This window comes from Lynx canadensis, chromosome B1, assembly GCF_007474595.2.
Source record: "Lynx canadensis isolate LIC74 chromosome B1, mLynCan4.pri.v2, whole genome shotgun sequence".
Taxonomy (NCBI): domain Eukaryota; kingdom Metazoa; phylum Chordata; class Mammalia; order Carnivora; family Felidae; genus Lynx; species Lynx canadensis.
Genome location: NC_044306.2, coordinates 69,232,089 through 69,250,857, shown reverse-complemented (window position 1 = coordinate 69,250,857; position 18,769 = coordinate 69,232,089). Strand labels below are relative to the sequence as shown.

The following is an 18,769-nucleotide window of genomic DNA, read 5'->3' as shown; positions in this document are numbered from 1 at the left end:
AAGAAGATGGCTATCTTCAATACAATTGCAAGCCATCAAAAATTTCAGAAGTGTTTTTGTTGATTCAAGTGCAAGAAGAAGCAAAAGTAATAATAAGCTGGTGCATCTGAGATGTATTCTTAATCTGGAGTCAGTATTTATGAGATGATTGTGTTCCTGGTTCAATATGTTATGTTGACTGATCAATAGTTGTATTTAAAGGATATGGCCTGGGGCACCTGGCTGGCTGAGTCAGTGGAGCATGTTGAGCCTTGATCTCAGTGTTGTTTGAGTTCCATGGGCATAGGGATTACTTTAAAAAATAATAATAAAGGACATGGCCCATTTAGGGTAATTTTCCTTTAATTGCAGGAAAATATAGAATAAAAATTTGAATTTACTATGTTTAAATTCTTATTAAACATTTAAAATTGTTTTACTATTCCTTTATTCTTGCTTCTTATAAGTGACTTGCAAAATGACTTAAAAATATGAAGTAAAAAGCAGATCCATTGGTGATGATTGGTGTACTGAGGGTTAAAGAAGCAGGGGTTTATTTGTTTCATGTAACAAGCAATAGAGGACACAAAACAGGACCCTCTCTTACAGACTGTTTTTGGCTTCAGATAACAGAAATATCATCTCATCAAATGGGGAAGGTCAGCTCAGGGTAGAGGTATTATGGATCAACAATGTATTAAGGACACAGCTTGCTTCCACCTCTGTGCTCTGCCATCTCCAGAACTGGTTTCATGCCCAGGCCGGTAGCAAGATCGGTAGCATTACATGTAAACACACAACATACACAGGGAGAAAACAACAACAACCCACATCTCTCCTTATAGTTCTCTATTAAGACCGGGAAAACATTCTCCAGGATCACTTTCCTCTGGCTCCTTTCCTTCTTGGCTAGAATGGCCTCAAGCGCTCATTCCTGAACCAACACCTTGCAAAAGCAATGAGATTACCCTTAGATCACTTAGACAGAGTTTGGGGATAATGTCCGTTTACCCTGAGGCACGCTGGCCTGGGGGAGGGATGGACACCTGAACAAAACTGGGGTTGCGTTGGGAGGAAGGGGTAACAGATATTAGGTAGGCTACAGTGTACCAGGCAGTCTAACTGTACAATTGAAACTCCTAAAGGAACTTCCAGAACACGCATTAACTGGAGAGAACTGTCACCAGGACTCAGAACAGAATAAGTAAATCAGCTCTTTTACAATTCCCCCTTTTCCATCTTAAGTGTTACTCTAACATCTCCCAAGAATTCAGGATATTGTTTTACTTCCTCCTCTTGACAGCTGCATACAGGAGCAGCCAGCTGATAGATTTTCTAAGAGGGAGTGAGGGTATAAAGTGAATTAGATGTATGGAATCAGGAGACAAGCCACACAACTGTGCTGGAGACTGGGAGTGGGACAAGCTTCAGGGAGGAGGCAGTGACCAGTGCATGACAGGCAAAAGATGAGGTTTTGAAGAGGCCTTGAAAAGACAAGAAGAGAAATAATGAAACTGGGATAGGAGAGCTGTCTAGAGCTAGCTCCCCAAATTTTGCTGGTTAGGATTTTTGCTTGCTTTTAGAATTCAGAGCAAGAGGTGTGGCCAGAACCAGAATGAGGAAGAATGTGTGTTGAAAGGAAGCAAAGTGAGAAAAGGGGGAGAAGGGAAGCATTTTAGTTCCTTTTTTTTCTCTCCTAACTGAAGTTGGTCCTTAATAGTTTGAGATGCACATACTCCCTTTATAGTTGCCCAGTGAGGATCAAAATTGAGGGTGATGTCTGGGGCAGGCTGATTTTTAAATTGCCTCTTTTGGGTGATGCTGCACATTTGGACTGGGCTGGAATTAAACTAGTCCTTGGAGGTGAGGAACAAGGGACATCATGCCAAATTCCTCTTTAACGTGCAGTTACAAAAGTTGTAGGCTATCAACAGTATGCACTTCAGTTTGGGGAATAAAGGACATTTTCTGAGCAAGGACAGGGTAAGGGAGGGTGGTGAAGTTCCCCCGATAATATGACGTGGGGCCGTGTCTTAATAAAGTCACAATAGATGAAGCCAGTATCTGCTATATAGGATACTAACCAATACTAGTGGTCTCATGAGGTAGATGCTCCCAGTAAACAGAGAGAAATACCAAAGTTGCAAATCAGGGTTCTGTATACACTCCATTGTGCAAAACAAGGATTGCTTACTGGCAAGAACACTTAATCCACCATTTTAATAGTAGAGATCTGAAAGGAAAACGTGACTGAGTTTCAATTTCTACCATCTTTCCCTTACCTTTGTGAAATTTCAGCACATCATTATTTACAGCTAGTTTACTACAAGAGCCAGAAGAGGTATTTTTGATTACTTATATCCACGGAAATACATTTGCTTTTTTTGAGTTTCCAAGAGTTCTTCTTTGAACAAGTCTAAGGGAATCCAGGTGAGTCACCGTTCACTGTTCATGAAGAAGCTAGGAGAGGCAGGGTTGGAATCTTACTTTTATCTCTATGACTCCTCATCAGAAAAACTGAAGATCTAACGCTATAAGGCAGATTAAGAAGCTGCTTTGAGTCAGGCACGTTCCTTCACCACCACAGCCTGTTGGGAGAGTTCTGCACCAGAGACTAAAGTTCTCACCGAGATTGGGTGGGACTGGATAGGAAAGCCAAGTCAAATACCCCTCCCTTCTCCAAATCAAATAACATCTATCCGTTGTTGCTATCAGATTATTATGTGCCTTGATGGTTAAATATGTACTAGGAAAGCATTCTCTTGTTATAAAATAGCTTCTCTTAATTTTCTAAATCTATGTGGTGAATTCCATGTGTTTTTTAATTTCACAAGCAACTTTTTATATAACTACGGTATAGTGACCCAAGATGCTAAAGATTGAACAACTAAGGAGTTTAAATTAAAAATCAAAAAAAAAAAAAAAAAGACGGAGAGATCTAATCGATATGGTAGAAACATGCCAATATCTTGGGTGTTGTGACATTCGAATCAGTCCTGTGAAACAGCAACCTCACGTCTTAAACCCTTTCCAGCGCCATGGGGTTTCTATAAACGAGCCCTTGCACCTGCACAAAGCCAGGACCCAAGTTCAGGGGCTTTGTCTCAAAAGAACAAAGATCGGCCCAGCCGCTCTCTCGCTTTCGAAAGAATGCAGCCACCTCCAGCCCCACGCGCCGCTCGCGGAGCCGCGTCCCTCCCGCAGCCCACCCCGGCCGCGCGGCGACCGCCCCCGCCTCCTGGGCCCCTTTAAGCGCCGCGACCGCCCCGCCTCCGCTCCCCGCGTGCTGGGAGCACAGGGCCGCCAGATCCGGGCCTCGCCTCCCACCGGGGTTACGTGAGCCCGGGGCGGGCGGCCGCCCGGCCAATGGCCGCCGCCTGGGCGGCCGCGCTCCTCCCGCGCCGCCGCTGCCGCCGCCGCCGTGGGGCTGCGGGCTCCTCCCGCAGGAGATAACTGTCAGCGCGCGAGGCGGCGGCGGCGGCGGGCCGGCTCAGTCATATGACCGGCCTCCGGCGGCCCCGACGCCGAGCAGAGTTACTCAGCCGCAGCGGCCCCGCGCTCCCACAAGGCTGGGCGGCCGCGCCGCCGCCGCCGCGATGGCCCCGCCGCCGCGGCCGCCGCCCCCGGCTGCGCGCTGAGCTGCCGGCCCCCCGAGCGCCACGGCCGGAGCTGCAGCGGCGGCGGCAGCATCATGGCCCCGACCCTGCTCCAGAAGCTCTTTAACAAAAAGGGCAGCGGCAGCGGCGGCAGCTCGGCGTCGGCGTCTGCCCAGGGCAGGGCTCCCAAGGAAGGACCCGCGTTTAGGTGAGGGGGCGCCGCGAGGCGAGGCTGGAGCGGGACCGGAGTTGGCTTCGGTACCAGCCAGGGGAGGGAAGGAGAAGGGAGTGGGCCGCCCGGGACGTCGCAGCCCAGCGCCGGCACCGGGTCCCGGGCTTGTCATCGTGGACGCGCCTGATCCGAGTGTGGCTCCGAAACCTCTGTGACCGGGAGGGTCCTTTCCTCCCTTCCTCCACTTCCTCCCTCCCTCTCTTTCCCCGCTACTCAGGGTCCCTTCCTCCTTGCAGAGAGTTCTCTTGTGTTCCTTGGGATTCCCAGGCGTGCGCTTGCTTGGCTGTGCAGACGGGAGATTCGCCCTGAATTGGGGTGAACCCCTTCCCGGCAGAGCCGCCTGGACGCCTCTGCGGGCGCTGCAAAGCTGTGTGCTGTCATTTTGAGGGCAGCTCCAACCCATTGTGTACGTGACAGTATTTTGAAGTTATGAAGGAGCAACAGTCACGAAAAAGGCATCTTCCTTCCTTCTTGTTGTGTGTGACAAGCTCTCAAACGGATGAATGAAAGTGTGTAATTTGCACATCTTTTCGAAGGTTGATGCCGCCTGATGTATGGAAAGAGGGAGTAAAATGCTTTTATGAAATGGCTGAGGTTTTAATTTAACAGTGCTGATGCACGTATTTAATAGATCCGACCTTGTGAACACACACCTTTGACTAAGAATTGACAGTATTTATTGAGCGCTTACCATCTTAAATGCTTTATGGTGATTTCTTTCATTTATTTATTTTTTTTTTAACAACCCTGTGAGGTAGGTGCTATTTTAACTCCCATTTTACAGATGAGGAGACTTAAAGTCGGGAGAACTTCAGCAGCGTGTCCGGGATTCACCACAGTACAGCGGCAGAGCCTGCATTTTGACCCAAGCAGTTTGACCCCAGAATCCACTTTTTAAAATGTCTGCGTTAATTCTGCGTTCGAGAGCTAACTTTTAGAAGATGACTTAAAATGCCCGGTGTTGCCTTTCAGCACACTTATGTTGGGAAGTTTATTCATGTACCTATACCAGTTTTATCCAGCAAGTTTTTAAATCGAGTATCCACTTCCAATGGTGACACGCTGCTACCGCTTTTTGGCCAGAATGTCTTGCAGAAGCAGTTTATTATTAAACAAGTTCAGAACCAGTATTAATAGACCTTTTAAGAGTTTGAAGTGAAACTTCCGAGTAAATTTTGGATTAGGTTTTGTATTCTAGAGTTTGCTTTTCTTGAATTCCGTTCATTTAAAAACATAGCTCCTCGCTGCAGTTTTGTGAGTATTACATACCAGTATTTTGTGTTCGTGAAGTGTGTGTGGGTGTGGTGTTATTTGGAAGGTAAATCGTGAGGACTTTAAACTACCCTAGTTAAATTCTCCTGTTTCCTTTAGGCCGACTGAATCCTTATAATCTGAGTAGGGAATCCCGTTCCGTTCACCACTTTGAGTACTACTGATGTCGTGTCCCTTCTCAGAATGGTAGAATTACTTCAGACCCAGGGTATGGAATTTCTTCTCTTCCCTGCAAGTAACCCAGACTCGACTAAGGGAACAAAGCCCGGAGAGAAAAGGGCATGTGTGTTACCAGTGTCTTTACTTTGGCAGCCCTTGTCAAGGACATTTAAAGCCATTTTAATGTTGGTGGAGATAGTGGGGTTACACTGTCACTGTTTCCTGTGCTCTCTGCCCAGTTGCCCACCGCCATTTCCTCCAGCCACAAGTTTAATTGAGTGTATTTTGAACAAAAAAATTGTGGCTATATTTAGGGCCTGGCCATATTAGGGAAATTGATTCCCACTTTGTGGGAACATTTTCAGTATAGTGTTCTGATGTCCCATTGGTGTATAATGAAGAACACAAAAGTATGCCAAAGACTTTTTTTTTTTCTTGACCTCGTTAGGATTTTCTACAAGTTTTTGAGGTAGAGTTTTGAGATAGGTAGGGAGAATTGGAGCTCTCAGCTGAACGTTTCACTTGATGAGGCCCTTTAGCAGTGTCCCTGCCAGGGGTCATCATGGAAAAAGAAGTGAACCAGCAGATGTCTGTACAGACTCAGGAAGGTGGGGACAAATCAACCAGCGCACATCAGATCAACAAAGGACACCCAAGCAAGTCTTTCCTCCTGCTCTCTCCACCTAGTGTAACTCTGAGATGCAGTATAGCCCTCCTGGGAAAAGTCTCCTAGAAAATTTCCTGTAGTATAACCCTCCTGGGAAAAGTCTCCTAGAAAATTTCCTTTTCTTGCCTTGTGCTTCATTTTATTCACATTTTACGAAATAGGAGCTGGCATGTGCTTTTTGGGGAAGTGGGTGCCTTCCTTATACAGGGGATTAGCTGCCCTTAGGAATCCACTTTATATATGAATAGATTTTGAGAAGTTAAGCTAAAACCCTCAGGTTAAAAATCTAGTATTCCTAACATGAATTTATTTTTCAGGGCATTTAAATACAGTATGTAACTTGTAAATCTTGAGGATGAAATTCTGCTGAGGAATCCGGTAGACTTTTTGGGCAGTTTTATAGCTTTTATTACATATTTTGGAGAAAAGCCTAAGTAAAATTAAGATCCAAAACTGTATTTATTAATTAATTTGTTGTTTGTTTTAGAGTTTGTGGAAGCCTTTTTTTTAATTTTAATTTTAATTTTTGAGAAAAAGAGAGAGAGCGTGAGCAGGGGAGGGGCAGAGAGAGAGGGAGACACAGAATCCGAAGCAGGCTCCAGGCGCTGAGCTGTCAGCACAGAGGCCAACAAGGACTCAAACTCGTGAACCGCGAGATCATGACCTGAGCTGAAATTGGAAGCTTAACCAACTGAGCCACCCAGGCGCCCCAGTGGAAGCCTTTTTATATCTTTTCTCTTTCTGTCATCGACTTTCACTAGTTATTTTAAACTTTTCTCCAATTCTCTGAAGTTCTGCCTTTTGTCAAGTTTGCCCTTCATGTTACTCTGTTTACTCTTGTGCACCTCCTAGTCACTTCCCTGGGTTTCTTACTGTTCTCTCACCCCCTGGTTTTCACTCACTATAGTTGATGAAAGAGGAAATTTTCTGTCCAATCTGAGTAGCTAATATCATAGGTCGTTTTCAGATCTTCATGTTTTCTGGCATTCCATCTAAAAAGGGAATCATTGGGGCGCCTGGGTGGCTCAGTCGGTTGGGCGTCCGACTTTGGCTCAGGTCACGATCTCGCGGTCCGTGAGTTCGAGCCCCGCGTCGGGCTCTGGGCTGATGGCTCGGAGTCTGGAGCCTGTTTCCGATTCTATGTCTCCCTCTCTCTCTGCCCCTCCCCCGTTCATGCTCTGTCTCTCTCTGTCCCAAAAATAAATAAACGTTAAAAAAAATAAAATAAAATAAAATAAAAAGGGAATCATCACAGTCAAGGTTCCTTCTTAAATGTATTTTATTTGGGATATCAACAAAAGCCCTTTCATAGCTTTGAGGAAAGAGACTTCTAGGAAAACAAAAGAAATCAAAAGAGATTGAATTTCCATGTTTGGGAGAAGTAGTTAGGAACAATATATGATTATGGTATCTGTGAAGTGTAAGCTCTATTTAAAGTTATAAAGTTCCATTATGGTCTTGAAATTTGAGAGTATCCTCTATTTGCTGGTCTTCAGAAAGCTTTCACTTTGAATTAGTTGGTACATAAATATTTATTTGAACAACTCTTTGTTCTAGAAAGTTAAAGTAGAACAAAAAGAGGTGATATGTCTAGAGGTTCAAGTCAGGAATAAAATTGGGTTCCTGGTCACCTTGGATTTGAGATCAGCATGTTCATATAGGAAATTTTAAAAGCCAAGGTATGCCTGTATGCCCATTGACTTGCATATCTGGTTCAGGTTTGAGGTTTTATTTTAAAGTTTGTGTTTTTTTTTTTTTTTTCAATGTCTCTTAAATTAGTAGACCAGTCTTCACCTAAAATATATATGCAACAGAGAGGTGAAAAGCTCATAGGTTGTCAAAATATTTTATTTTGGACCCGTTAGATGAAGTGAGTAAGCTTATATATCACCTGGGACATGAGGAATGAGTGGAGGCATTTCAGCTGTTTGGTAGCTAGCTATAAAATGCTAGAAGTAGACTCCATTTTTTCTCCCCTCCAGTCCTGAATATCTAAGGCCAAATGGCCTAGTTAGTACTAATCCATATTGTTCTGTTAGAACAAATTTAAGTAATCTGTTACAGGGTTAGTATAAGTATAATTTAATCCACTTATCATCATTATCAAATAACATCTGATGCCCATGTGCTTGTGGCTTTGGCTCCACCTGTACAAATCAAGGTAGGACACTCATGACACAGGACACAGATTATTTGCCAAGATAAATAAACAGCAAAGTACACATTGGACACTATAACAAGAAGATCACTGAAACACTGATAAAGAGTAAATCTTTACGTTAAGTAAGGCATTAAGAACTCGCTGTTCTCATGCTTCATGTGACTGAGGGTAGGAGTATAAATTAGTCTTCTCTTGGACAGAGGGAAATTACACAGAAGGGCTTCCTCCCCGCCCACTGCCAGCTCCCAGGATATATGCATTTCTAATGAGATTTTTCTGAGGTAGGGAGAATATTCTGGAGAAAACTCAGTGTAGTTCCACTGCACTCATTTTTAATGCCTATAACCTAAGACATATGACACACATGGGACAAATAGCACTTTTGATTTCTTTTTTTTTCTACTTTCTAAAAGTCTTCTTGGAAGTTTCCTTGCCTGCTGTTTTGGATTTATTGGCATACTCTTTACATCCTGTCTCCTTGTCCTGATACATGCCGTACACCGTTGGGGGTTATTAGAGATTTTTGGCAGAGGTAAAGAAGGGACTGTTCCAGCTAATGCAGTGGGCTCTGTTAAAAGCACTTGGAAGACAAATTGAGGAGATCATTGATTTAGTCTTGCCTCAGTCACCATGTCGACATGGGCCTGAACAAGTCTCTTCATTTCTCTGGTTCTCAGTTTTATCATTTGTAAAGTCACAGCACCAGTCCTATGTCATAGGATTACATAGGTGGTACAGAGGTAATATGATGAGTTTGAAAATCTTTTTCAAAATAATCAAATGTGGTGCAAACTGATTTTAAGTATTACCAAGGAGCCTTTTAAGTCATGGAGTTGAGTATTATTCACATTCAGGCTTTTATTAAAATTAAACCATTTTTCAGAGACTTGAGATAGAACTGAAGTGACATGTTTTTATTTACTTTTTTTTTTTTTTTTTTTTTTTTACCTTGACATTGTTAGTGGTGACATAGAAACCCAAGTTTTCAGAGGAGTGTTAAAGACACACAGCAGGCTGTAACTCAGACCTGGATAGAGGTGACTGAGAGTTCAGGAATATTTTTAGGAGTATGGTGTATTTGTTTTTCAGAATTATATGCTATTTTTCTTATCAAGAAAAAAATCTTATTTAGCTGAGGGGGGAATATTGTTAGGCAGAATGATACCGTTGCACAATGGATGATACTCTGCAGCAGCCAAATCATTGTTTTGTGTGTGTGTGTGTGTGTGTGTGTGTGTGCATGCATGTGTGTGTACACATATACGTGCACACGTATACGTATATGTATACACACACAGAAAGGAGTTCTCAGTATAAAAAGCAAAAGCAAGATACAAACTTACAGGGATAGTTTTTAAAAATAGGAATGTGATTGATGCTGCATGTACGGAAGAGAGCAGCCCTGCACACCAGCCGGTGGCTGCCAAAAGGGGTGGCTGAAAATTTAACTTTACTCTTTTGTGTAGGATTTTTTGTTGGATTTTGCTCTGATGAATTTGTGTGGCTTTTGTGGTTTCAATTATTTTAAATGTTGAATGCCTTTGAGTATTTTACACTGTGAGGTGGAGGTGTGTGGGGAGAGTAAGGATAATATTTGTGGAGAAGCCTGATTTGAATAAAAACTCTTTGTAGAAGTTTTCCTCTTCATCAAAATAACTGGTAGTTCCTGTTATTAAAAGTAATATGCAGTGAATTTTAATGTGCTTAAAACCTCAGTCCATTACAAGCCTCAGGAGGCCAATTTAATTGTTGGTATTGATAACTGTAGGCAGTATACATGTGCAAAATTTTTACTAGTTGGGCAGGGTCACTGCTTCCCCCACGCTTCAGAGCCCACTGTAATCTTCATCAGAACGGAGGTTAGGAGCTGCCTGCAGGTCTTCAGTTGGTGACTGAGAGAGAGCTCTAATTAAGATTTATTTGAAATGTGTTTAGAAAAAAGTGTCACAACCTTCTAGATGTGGGAGAACTTGGAGAAGTTAAGGGACTGGGATCAGATATCTTTAAAGCTAGGATATGTATTATAATTTTAAGTTCTGAAATGTGAATTGGTCATGTTACACATTGTCATTTGGCTTAGTACGTGGTATTGAAAGATGGGCCAGGCAGGTGGTGTTGTAATGCATAGAGTATAGATCTAAAGAGAGCATTGATTTTTGTCATTGTGGCTTAAGGTTGTGTTTCTCATGGCTTACTTGTGAGGTCAGTGTAAGGAAGCCACTTTGCTGTTTTGTTTCCTTGGCAAAGGAAGTTGTAAAAGATTGTCTTTGCGCTCATGAAATGCTTTGGCTGTCTGTGTGAACTCCTGGTGGGTGAATCTGATTTGGAAACTGGCACTGTGCTGATTTCTCCAGCCACTGTTTTTCTTGGTGTGGGCGAAAAGGAACAAATGTTTTATCCTGATTGTACGAGTCCCTTGCCTAGTGTGAATTGTTAGGACTGCACTATGAGGTCATGTCCTTGGCTGTAAAAGTAGTATGTCTTTCCCTTTTGCTGAAATATTTGGTGAGTTCCTACTTACCAAGTATTCTTTATCTCAGGTTTGTGAAAAATGATTATTATGTAAAAGAGGAAAAACAGGATGGACTTTTCCAGCTAACTGGGCATGTAATAGTGATTTCCCTCAACTCCACCCCGTCTGTAAATGGAACATCCATGACTCACTTCTCAGGGCCACACAGGCACTTTTGTAACCAGTGCTTGAATGGGAGGGTGGGATGGGGATGGAAGGAGATGGGCTGGCATCCCACTTGTGTTTAGCCAGAATCTGTCCAGCTGCCTTTATAATGGACTTCTGAAAAGGACAATGTGCCTTCTCACACACCATGCTACATATTTTTTTTTCTTATTGCATTTTCTGTTTGTGCCAAAATAATGCAATATATTAAATGCAATAAATGCATTCATTAATACTGTAACGTTGTGGGTAAGTGTTGTATAGCAGAGTGTTCTTTCTGTTACCTAAGATTTTGATATTAGCATGGATAATCTGGATCCCTGATTACCATATTGCTTTCTCCTTAACTGTATGCCTTTCATTTATATATATTTAGAATAGTTTCCTAGTTATTTGTCCCCGTATTCTTGCTTGTACTCTAGAATTTGTGCCCAGCATAGTGTTGTAAAGAGATATGTATACTGCTTAATAAAGCTGACCTTATCACCACACCTGACTTGTTTAAGTCATAAATGAGGACTTTTCTGTACTTGCTAGAATACATCTTTATTTTTTTTAATGTTTTTTTTTTTAATGTTTTACTTATTCTTGAGAGAGAGAGACAGAGAGACAGAGCATGAGCGAGGGAGGGGCAGAGAGAGAGAGAGGGACACAGAATCCAAAGCAGACTCCAGGCTCTGAGCTGTCAACACAGAGCCTGACATGGGGCTCGAACTCACGAGCCGTGAAATCATGACCTGAGCCGAAGTCAGACACTCAACCGACTGAGCCACCCAGACGCCCCTAGAATACATCTTTAAATAAGTGATTACTGGTGTTTGATTATTCACTGATGTCTAATTGAAAATGACAACCAGGGGCGCCTGGGTGGCGCAGTCGGTTAAGCGTCCGACTTCAGCCAGGTCACGATCTCACGGTCCGTGGGTTCGAGCCCCGTGTCAGGGTCTGGGCTGATGGCTCAGAGCCTGGAGCCTGTTTCCGATTCTGTGTCTCCCTCTCTCTCTGCCCCTCCCCCGTTCATGCTCTGTCTCTCTCTGTCCCAAAAATAAATAAACGTTGAAAAAAAAAATTTTAAAAGAAAATGACAACCAATTCATGCAAGGTCCCTAAGTGAAAGTATGCGTGGGTGCAGTAGAAATTTATCTCCAGAAAGCTGAGGGGGACAGATTGAGAACCTACATATCTGGTGGGGACTTCAGTCTAGTTTCCAGCAAGGTTAGTTGCACGTTGGAAGTTAATGATTATGTAGCACATGTGAACAGCTTAAACTCTGTGTGTTTATGATGGAAATATTTTTTTCTAAGAAAATTGATAGTCCACGTATTTAAATACACCCTGGGTTACGTTGTATAATAGACATAAGTAGAAATTGAACAGGTACATGAATTTACTTGACAACATAGCAAGAAATAAACTTACAAGTGTCTGCTTTTCCTTGATTTAGGGTACTTGAGACCCTGTAATACTGAATGTAATTCTAAGTGCAGTACTGCTAAGATTTAATGGTCAGTTATCGTTGAATTTTATTTATTGGTGGCCTACTCTAACAAAAAAGTATGTGTGTGTGTGTGTGTGTGTGTATTTAATGTTTTGTCCCTGAAACTTTCCAGAGAATAGATTAACATTTAATCTAACAGTTTGACAAACAGAAAAAAAGAATTTGCTTACAAGTACACATGTATCAGTTAAATGGCATCAAGTGGATTTTTGCATTTCATTGGATAAATTATGCTAACTAAACTTTTCATTCAGTTGTCATGGCAACTCTATTTCTTCACAAGTTGAAGACAAGTTAGATGTTAACCTGCACGTTCCTGGAGAGATGAAACAGGTGTTGATTTAAGATGTGTTAGGAAGAGGGAACAAAATCACCAGTCTAATCTGTTCTGCCTTTTAACACCTTGTAAATACTTCATACTGCCAACTCTCTCTCCCTGGTGTATCCTGAAGATTGGACATTTTCTTTTTTCTTACACTTGAAACCATTAGGGTTATAGAAAAAAAATTGTGTGTTATCAGTTACCTCTTAATTGTCCTTATTTACCCAAGTCTTTTATAAAATATGATGGAGAAATAGTAATAAGATCCTGTAAATTTCCCACTTTATTTATTTGTGATTTTTTAAAATTTACTTGTTTTGAGAGTGAGACAGGGAACGCAAGAGGGAGAGAGAGACTCCTCATCAGCACAGAGCCTGATATGGGGCTCGAACTCCTGAACCATGAGATCATGACCTGAGCCGAAACCAAGAGTCAGATGCTTAACTGACTGGGCCACTCAGGTTCCCCTAAATTTCCCACTTTAAAGCATATATTTGAAGTAATTGAATGAAACAAGGAAGTGTACATGCTATGGTTAGAGCACTGATATGGGAGTTCTTCTAAATCCTAGTCCTGTCATTGTGTCTGTAGTGCTTAAGGTAGTGCTAAATGGTTGCATTTAATAAATAGCTGTTGAATGAATGAATGTATTTAAGAGTTTTGAAAACTGACAATCCTTAAAGATTCTCTGGTATTCCAGAATCGGATCTCTTGAAATAATAGTGCTTTTTTTGTAGGGAACTTCTTTCTTTATGTTTCTGGCATGCATTGTGGCATTGCTTAAAGGAATCTTATTTTATACAACTCAATTTCTTTCTTCCCAGTAATTATATGAAAAATTTTCTGGTATATAAATCATAGGATAAATATTCTAAAGGGAACTGTCTTCTCTTCAAAAAACAAAAAAACAGCAAACACACACACACACACACACACACACACACACACACACAACTAAACTAAAAAGACACCTAAGTAATATGTCTGAGACCCAGTTATAAAATCTCGTAGCTGTTGAAAGTAAACTATTGGAAAAGTATTATGTATTATGAACCTCTCAAATTATTAGCCATGTTGATAAAATGTAAAACTCTGTTCTATACTTTTTAGATTTATTTGAATTCTTGTGTGGTTTGGTAGAACAGTAATACATTATATGATGAACTTCACTCAATTGTTTTTTTCATGTTTATGATATAGCACACTTAATTATAAAAACAATATTGGTATTTTGAACCCTACAGGAACTGTGTGCATGTTCCATGAAGTAAGTACTTTAAAGAAAAGGTGGAATTATTTCTGCTTTCCATTTGAGAAACTAACTTAAAAATGGGTTAGAAATCTGACATGTTCTGGGGCGCCTGGGTGGTGCAGTTGGTTAAGCGTCCGACTTCAGCCAGGTCACGATCTTGCGGTCCGTGAGTTCGAGCCCCGCGTCAGGCTCTGGGCTGATGGCTCAGAGCCTGGAGCCTGTTCCCGATTCTGTGTCTCCCTCTCTCTCTGCCCCTCCCCCGTTCATGCTCTGTCTCTCTCTGTCCCCAAAATAAATAAATGTTGAAAAAAAATTTTTTAAATAAAAAAAAAAAACAGAAATCTGACATGTTCTTTAAGAAGCTCTTAACCCAGACTGATGTATAAAGATGACCTATGCTGTGTGAGGAAGTGAGCTATGAGTAAACACTTTTCCCAAGCATAATAGGCAATGACTATTTGCTTTAGAATGGTACACTGAATAAGTTAGTTGCTAGGGCAGAAGGAGGTAGAAGAGCAGGAACTACTGTCTCTGCCCAAAGGGTGAAGAAGGACCCCTGGTAGCCTCTTGGTTGTTTCTCAGTGTGAGGGTCTCCACAGAAACCCCGTGAATATTGCTGCCTGGCCCCCGCTGTGGGATTCGATACATTTCTTAGTGCCGTGTGTTCCTGAAAATTGTCTATAAATTATGATTTGACTTTGTTCAAGATTATGAATTTTAAATGCACCTGATGAAGAAAAATGAGACAATATAGAATGATATACATTGAAATATAAACCTCTCACTTCACACCCCTGATCACTCTTTCCAGAGGCTACCATTATTATAACAGTTTCTTTTATATCCTTTCAGAAATATTCAATGCAAATATAAGAAAAAAAAATACTCTCTTTTCGTTCATGCAAGATGGTAGTTGCCTGTATACTGTTCTGCGTTTTGCTGATAAGTTACCTACTATTCCATTGAATAAATGCATGTATCAGTACTTTAGTTAGTCCCCACGGTTCTGTTTTTTTTTAAGTTTATTTGTTTTGAGAGACAGAATGAGCAGGGGAGGGGCAGAGAAAGAAGCAGAGAGAGAATCCCTAGCAGGTTCTGCACTGTCAGCACAGAGCTGTGGGGCTCGAACTCACGGACTGTGAGATCATGACATGAGCCTGAACCAAGAGGCAGACACTCCACTGACTGAGCCACCCAGGCACCCCAAACCCTGTGGTTCTTAAATCTGGCTGGACATTAAAGTCATCTAGAAAGATGTAAATGCCCAAACTGCTCTCTCAGATCCAGATTCTGAGCTGAAGTCAAACGTTTAATCAACTGAGCCACCCAGGGGCCCCAGGGGGGGCTTCCCATTTTAATTGTGCCAAGTAATAGATATTAAGTGTAAAAAGCTAAGTGATAATATGAGAAGCAGTGGACTCCTGGGCCAAATATCCAGTGTCAGATTAAGATGAAAGCAAACAGCAAGGGCTCTTTAATCTGAGCTGGTTAGGGGAGGCTTTACAGAGGAGATAAAATCTGATGGGAAAACAGTTTCCGAGAGATGAAGAGGAGGAAGATGATTTATCTTAGAAGTGTTCCTGGATTAATGAATGAGCTGTTTGTTTTTTTGTGTGTTTTTTTGTTTTTTTTTTTTGAAATAAGAATGCTCCAGTGAGGCAAGATCCATTGGGACCAGATTGTGCAGGGCCTTGAAAGCATTATTAATTTTCAGTATAAATTTAAGTATCCCAAAGAGACGATGAGGGGTCTTCAATCTATACCTTGAAGGTTAATAGAAAGTGTAGGGACTTTGTTATGGGTCTGCATTTCTTGTGTTCAAACCTGGCTCCCCCACTTACGAGGTATGCCACATCATCCTCTCTTGAAATTTTTTCAACTGTAAAATGGATGTAAAATCGCTTTTCATGTAAGGTTGTTATGAGGACTAAATATATGTCAGTTGTGTTACACAGTGCTTGGTACCTATCAGGCATTCGATAAATGGCAGCTCTCGTAACTCTCAAGAGACTTAAATATAGTCTCTCCCCCCAGTTTCTCTAGCTACTTCCCTGCATTAATCCCATCTCTTGAGCATCTCCAGACTGTAGGGAGATAGCAGGTAGCTTGTCGTCATCAAAAAGTGGAGTTCTTTCTTTGAAGGCATTCGGGGAGTCACTACAATTTTGAGTAATGGATTGGTGAAGCGTGTTGCTCAGCACAGGGACCTTAACCTAACTTTTGGTGCTGGGCTCCAAGTTAGTGCAGTTTTACTGTGTATGATATCAGCAAGCAGAACTTATCTGTATTTCTTAGTCTTCCCGCTCTCCCCCAATCCCAGACCTCTCATCTCCAAAGGGAAAAGCCTTAACACAAGCCAGTAACATCATGCTCCCACCTTTTATGACTTTCTTCCCAGCCTGTGACAGAACCCATGCTTGGTAAACCTATCAGATATAGTTATCTGGGTTTTGCTTTTTGTTTTTTTGTTTTAATAAAACTTTAGTGGTTTAGAGCAGTTTTAGATTTAAATAAAATTGAGGGGTAGGTACAGAGATTTCCCATGCAGCCCCTGCTCTCAAGCATGCATAGCCTCCTTCATTATTGTCATCGGTGTGGTACATTTGTTGCCAAGAATGAACCTACACTGACCCATTACCCAAAGTCTGTAGTTCACTTTAGGGTTCACTGTTGGTATTTTAGCTTCTGTGAGTTTGGACAAGTGCATAATGGCATGTATCCATCCTTATAATATCACACAGAATATTTTCACTGCCCTAAAAATCCTCTGTGCTCAGCTTGTTCATCTCTCTCTCCAGCCCCAGATACCTCTTTTTGTATCTCAGGACCTCTTTTTTTCTTTTAAGTAGTTTCCTGATAGTTCTGCTTCTTGTGTTGATTAACTTTCCAGTCATTGGTGAAAAGCCAGTTTTGGCTGTGTCCTAAAATTCCAGATTTACACCCAGGAGAGGAGTGTGTGTTTGAAGACTAGCTCAGTTACTCATGATAAGTCACATTTTTTACAAATGGAAAGGGGGGTGCTGGGAATGGGGAAATGAGGAAACAAGAAAAAGGAAAAGCTTTTAATTGTCCAGTAATCTTATCTTACTGAAGTGCTGCGTACTGCCCCTAATAATTTCATGCAGTACTAGTTTAGATAATGTGCCAAGAGAAGTGTGCAACCTCTGTTCGTTCCAAATAAAGCTATTAAAAAGCAGCCTAGTTCCAGTAGGCGCAAACTCAGCACTTCATAATTTGTTCGTCATTGTGTCTTCCTTCTTCCAGTCTTCCCTCCTTCAAGTCCAGGGTGTGTTGGACTTTGATCTTACACCTGATTACCGTGCTGTACTGCTCTTTGGATTATGCCGAGTATTGAGTTTTACAGCTTGGACCGTTAAAGTCAATATTGTGTTGAACGCAGCAGTAGCTATGTGAGTTCTCTTGAGCTTGCCTTGACCTACTAGCATGTGAAGTAGCTGTTTAAGAGGAGGATTCTTTTCAGAATTGTGTCATAATTGGCACTTGATTGTCAGAATTGTTTTTTTAATGTTTACTTTTGAGAGAGACAGACAGAGCATGAGTGGGGGAGGGGCAGAGAGAAGAGGGAGACAGGATCCTAAGCAGGCTTCAGGCTCCAGACTCTGAGCTGTCAGCACAGAGCCCGACACGGGGCTCGAACCCATGAACTGAGAACCTGAGCCGAAGTTGGATGCTTAACCAACTGAGCCACCCAGGCATCCTGATTGCCAGAATTGTTGTGGTCCAATCAGCAGACCATAGTAAGTAGGTAATTTACCTTGGATTAAAGTATTGCCATGATGTCAGACCTCCTTCCTTTTATTTTAGAAACCTTTATGTGTAAGGCACTAGGTCACAAGTACCTCAGAGATACTTTTAGTGGAGGAGGGACACAGTAATCCTCAAGGAGAAAATAACAGGGTCTCTCTTCTCCTTCATAACAAATCCTAAAGTATTATTCATCTATCAGTTATCACCTTTTTGTTTAGAAGACTCCCCTTTTCTTCCCATCCTAGAAATATTTGGGATATGGGGCCTTGGCCAACTCTGCCCTAAGAGGTGCAGCAAGGAGTTTTTATATTTCTCTTCTTTTTTTCTTTCTTTTCTTTTCCTTGCTGGCTGGAATTCCCAGTGAGGGTTTTTCTTCACCATCAGATTAGTTCCTGTGTGACCTTTTGGGGGCAGAGGAGAAGCTCATTTGACCTGCATTGGTTTAGGCTCTGGGTGGCCTAAAATCCTGATAGCTAGAATTCTCCATCTGGTCCCATCCAGTTCCAGAGTCTGGCCCAGCCCAGCTTATTAGGATTTAAGGGTGAGATTTGGCATCAAAGCTTAGCAAGTAATTAAGGGCTTATATGTCTTCCATTGCTTTCTCTGAATGTAGTTTCTTTGAGGACCTAACTGGTATGCAGGGAGGAATGTATATGAGGCATATTTTAGAGGAAAAACTGAATGGGATATGAAAGTGAGGGAGAGTGAATTGTAAACGAAGAGAATAAATAATTTTTAAAAAGTAGTAATATTGGGGTACAAGTGCCCCTATGCATCAGTACTCCTGTATCCCTTGGATAAATTCCTAGCAGTGCTATTGCTGGGTCATAGGGTAGGTCTATTTTTAATTTTCTGAGGAACCTCCACACTGCTTTCCAGAGCGGCTGCACCAATTTGCATTCCCACCAACAGTGCAAGAGGGTTCCCGTTTCTCCACATCCTCTCCAGCATCTATAGTCTCCTGATTTGTTCATTTTAGCAGCACTCTCAACAATAGCCAAATTATGGAAAGAGCCTAAATGTCCATCAACTGATGAATGGATAAAGAAATTGTGGTATATATACACAATGGAATACTACGTGGCAATGAGAAAAAATTTCATATGAGAATGAAATATATATTTCATATATATTCATATATTCAAATGAGAATATAAATTTCATATATATATATAAAAAAAAAAAG

General features: G+C 41.7%; 1 protein-coding gene across 2 annotated transcripts in view; it reads left to right on the top strand.

Annotated features, from left to right (window-relative positions):
* The first annotated feature begins 3,631 nt into the window (after positions 1 to 3,631).
* The window catches only part of FNIP2 (folliculin interacting protein 2), a 132,725-nt gene continuing 117,587 nt past the window's right edge, over positions 3,632 to 18,769 (top strand). For both annotated transcript variants that reach the window (XM_030312830.1, XM_030312826.1), the window contains exon 1: positions 3,632 to 3,783. In XM_030312830.1, the coding sequence (XP_030168690.1) occupies positions 3,671 to 3,783 (113 nt within the window). In that variant the 5' untranslated portion in view covers positions 3,632 to 3,670. The remainder of the gene's footprint in view (positions 3,784 to 18,769) is intronic.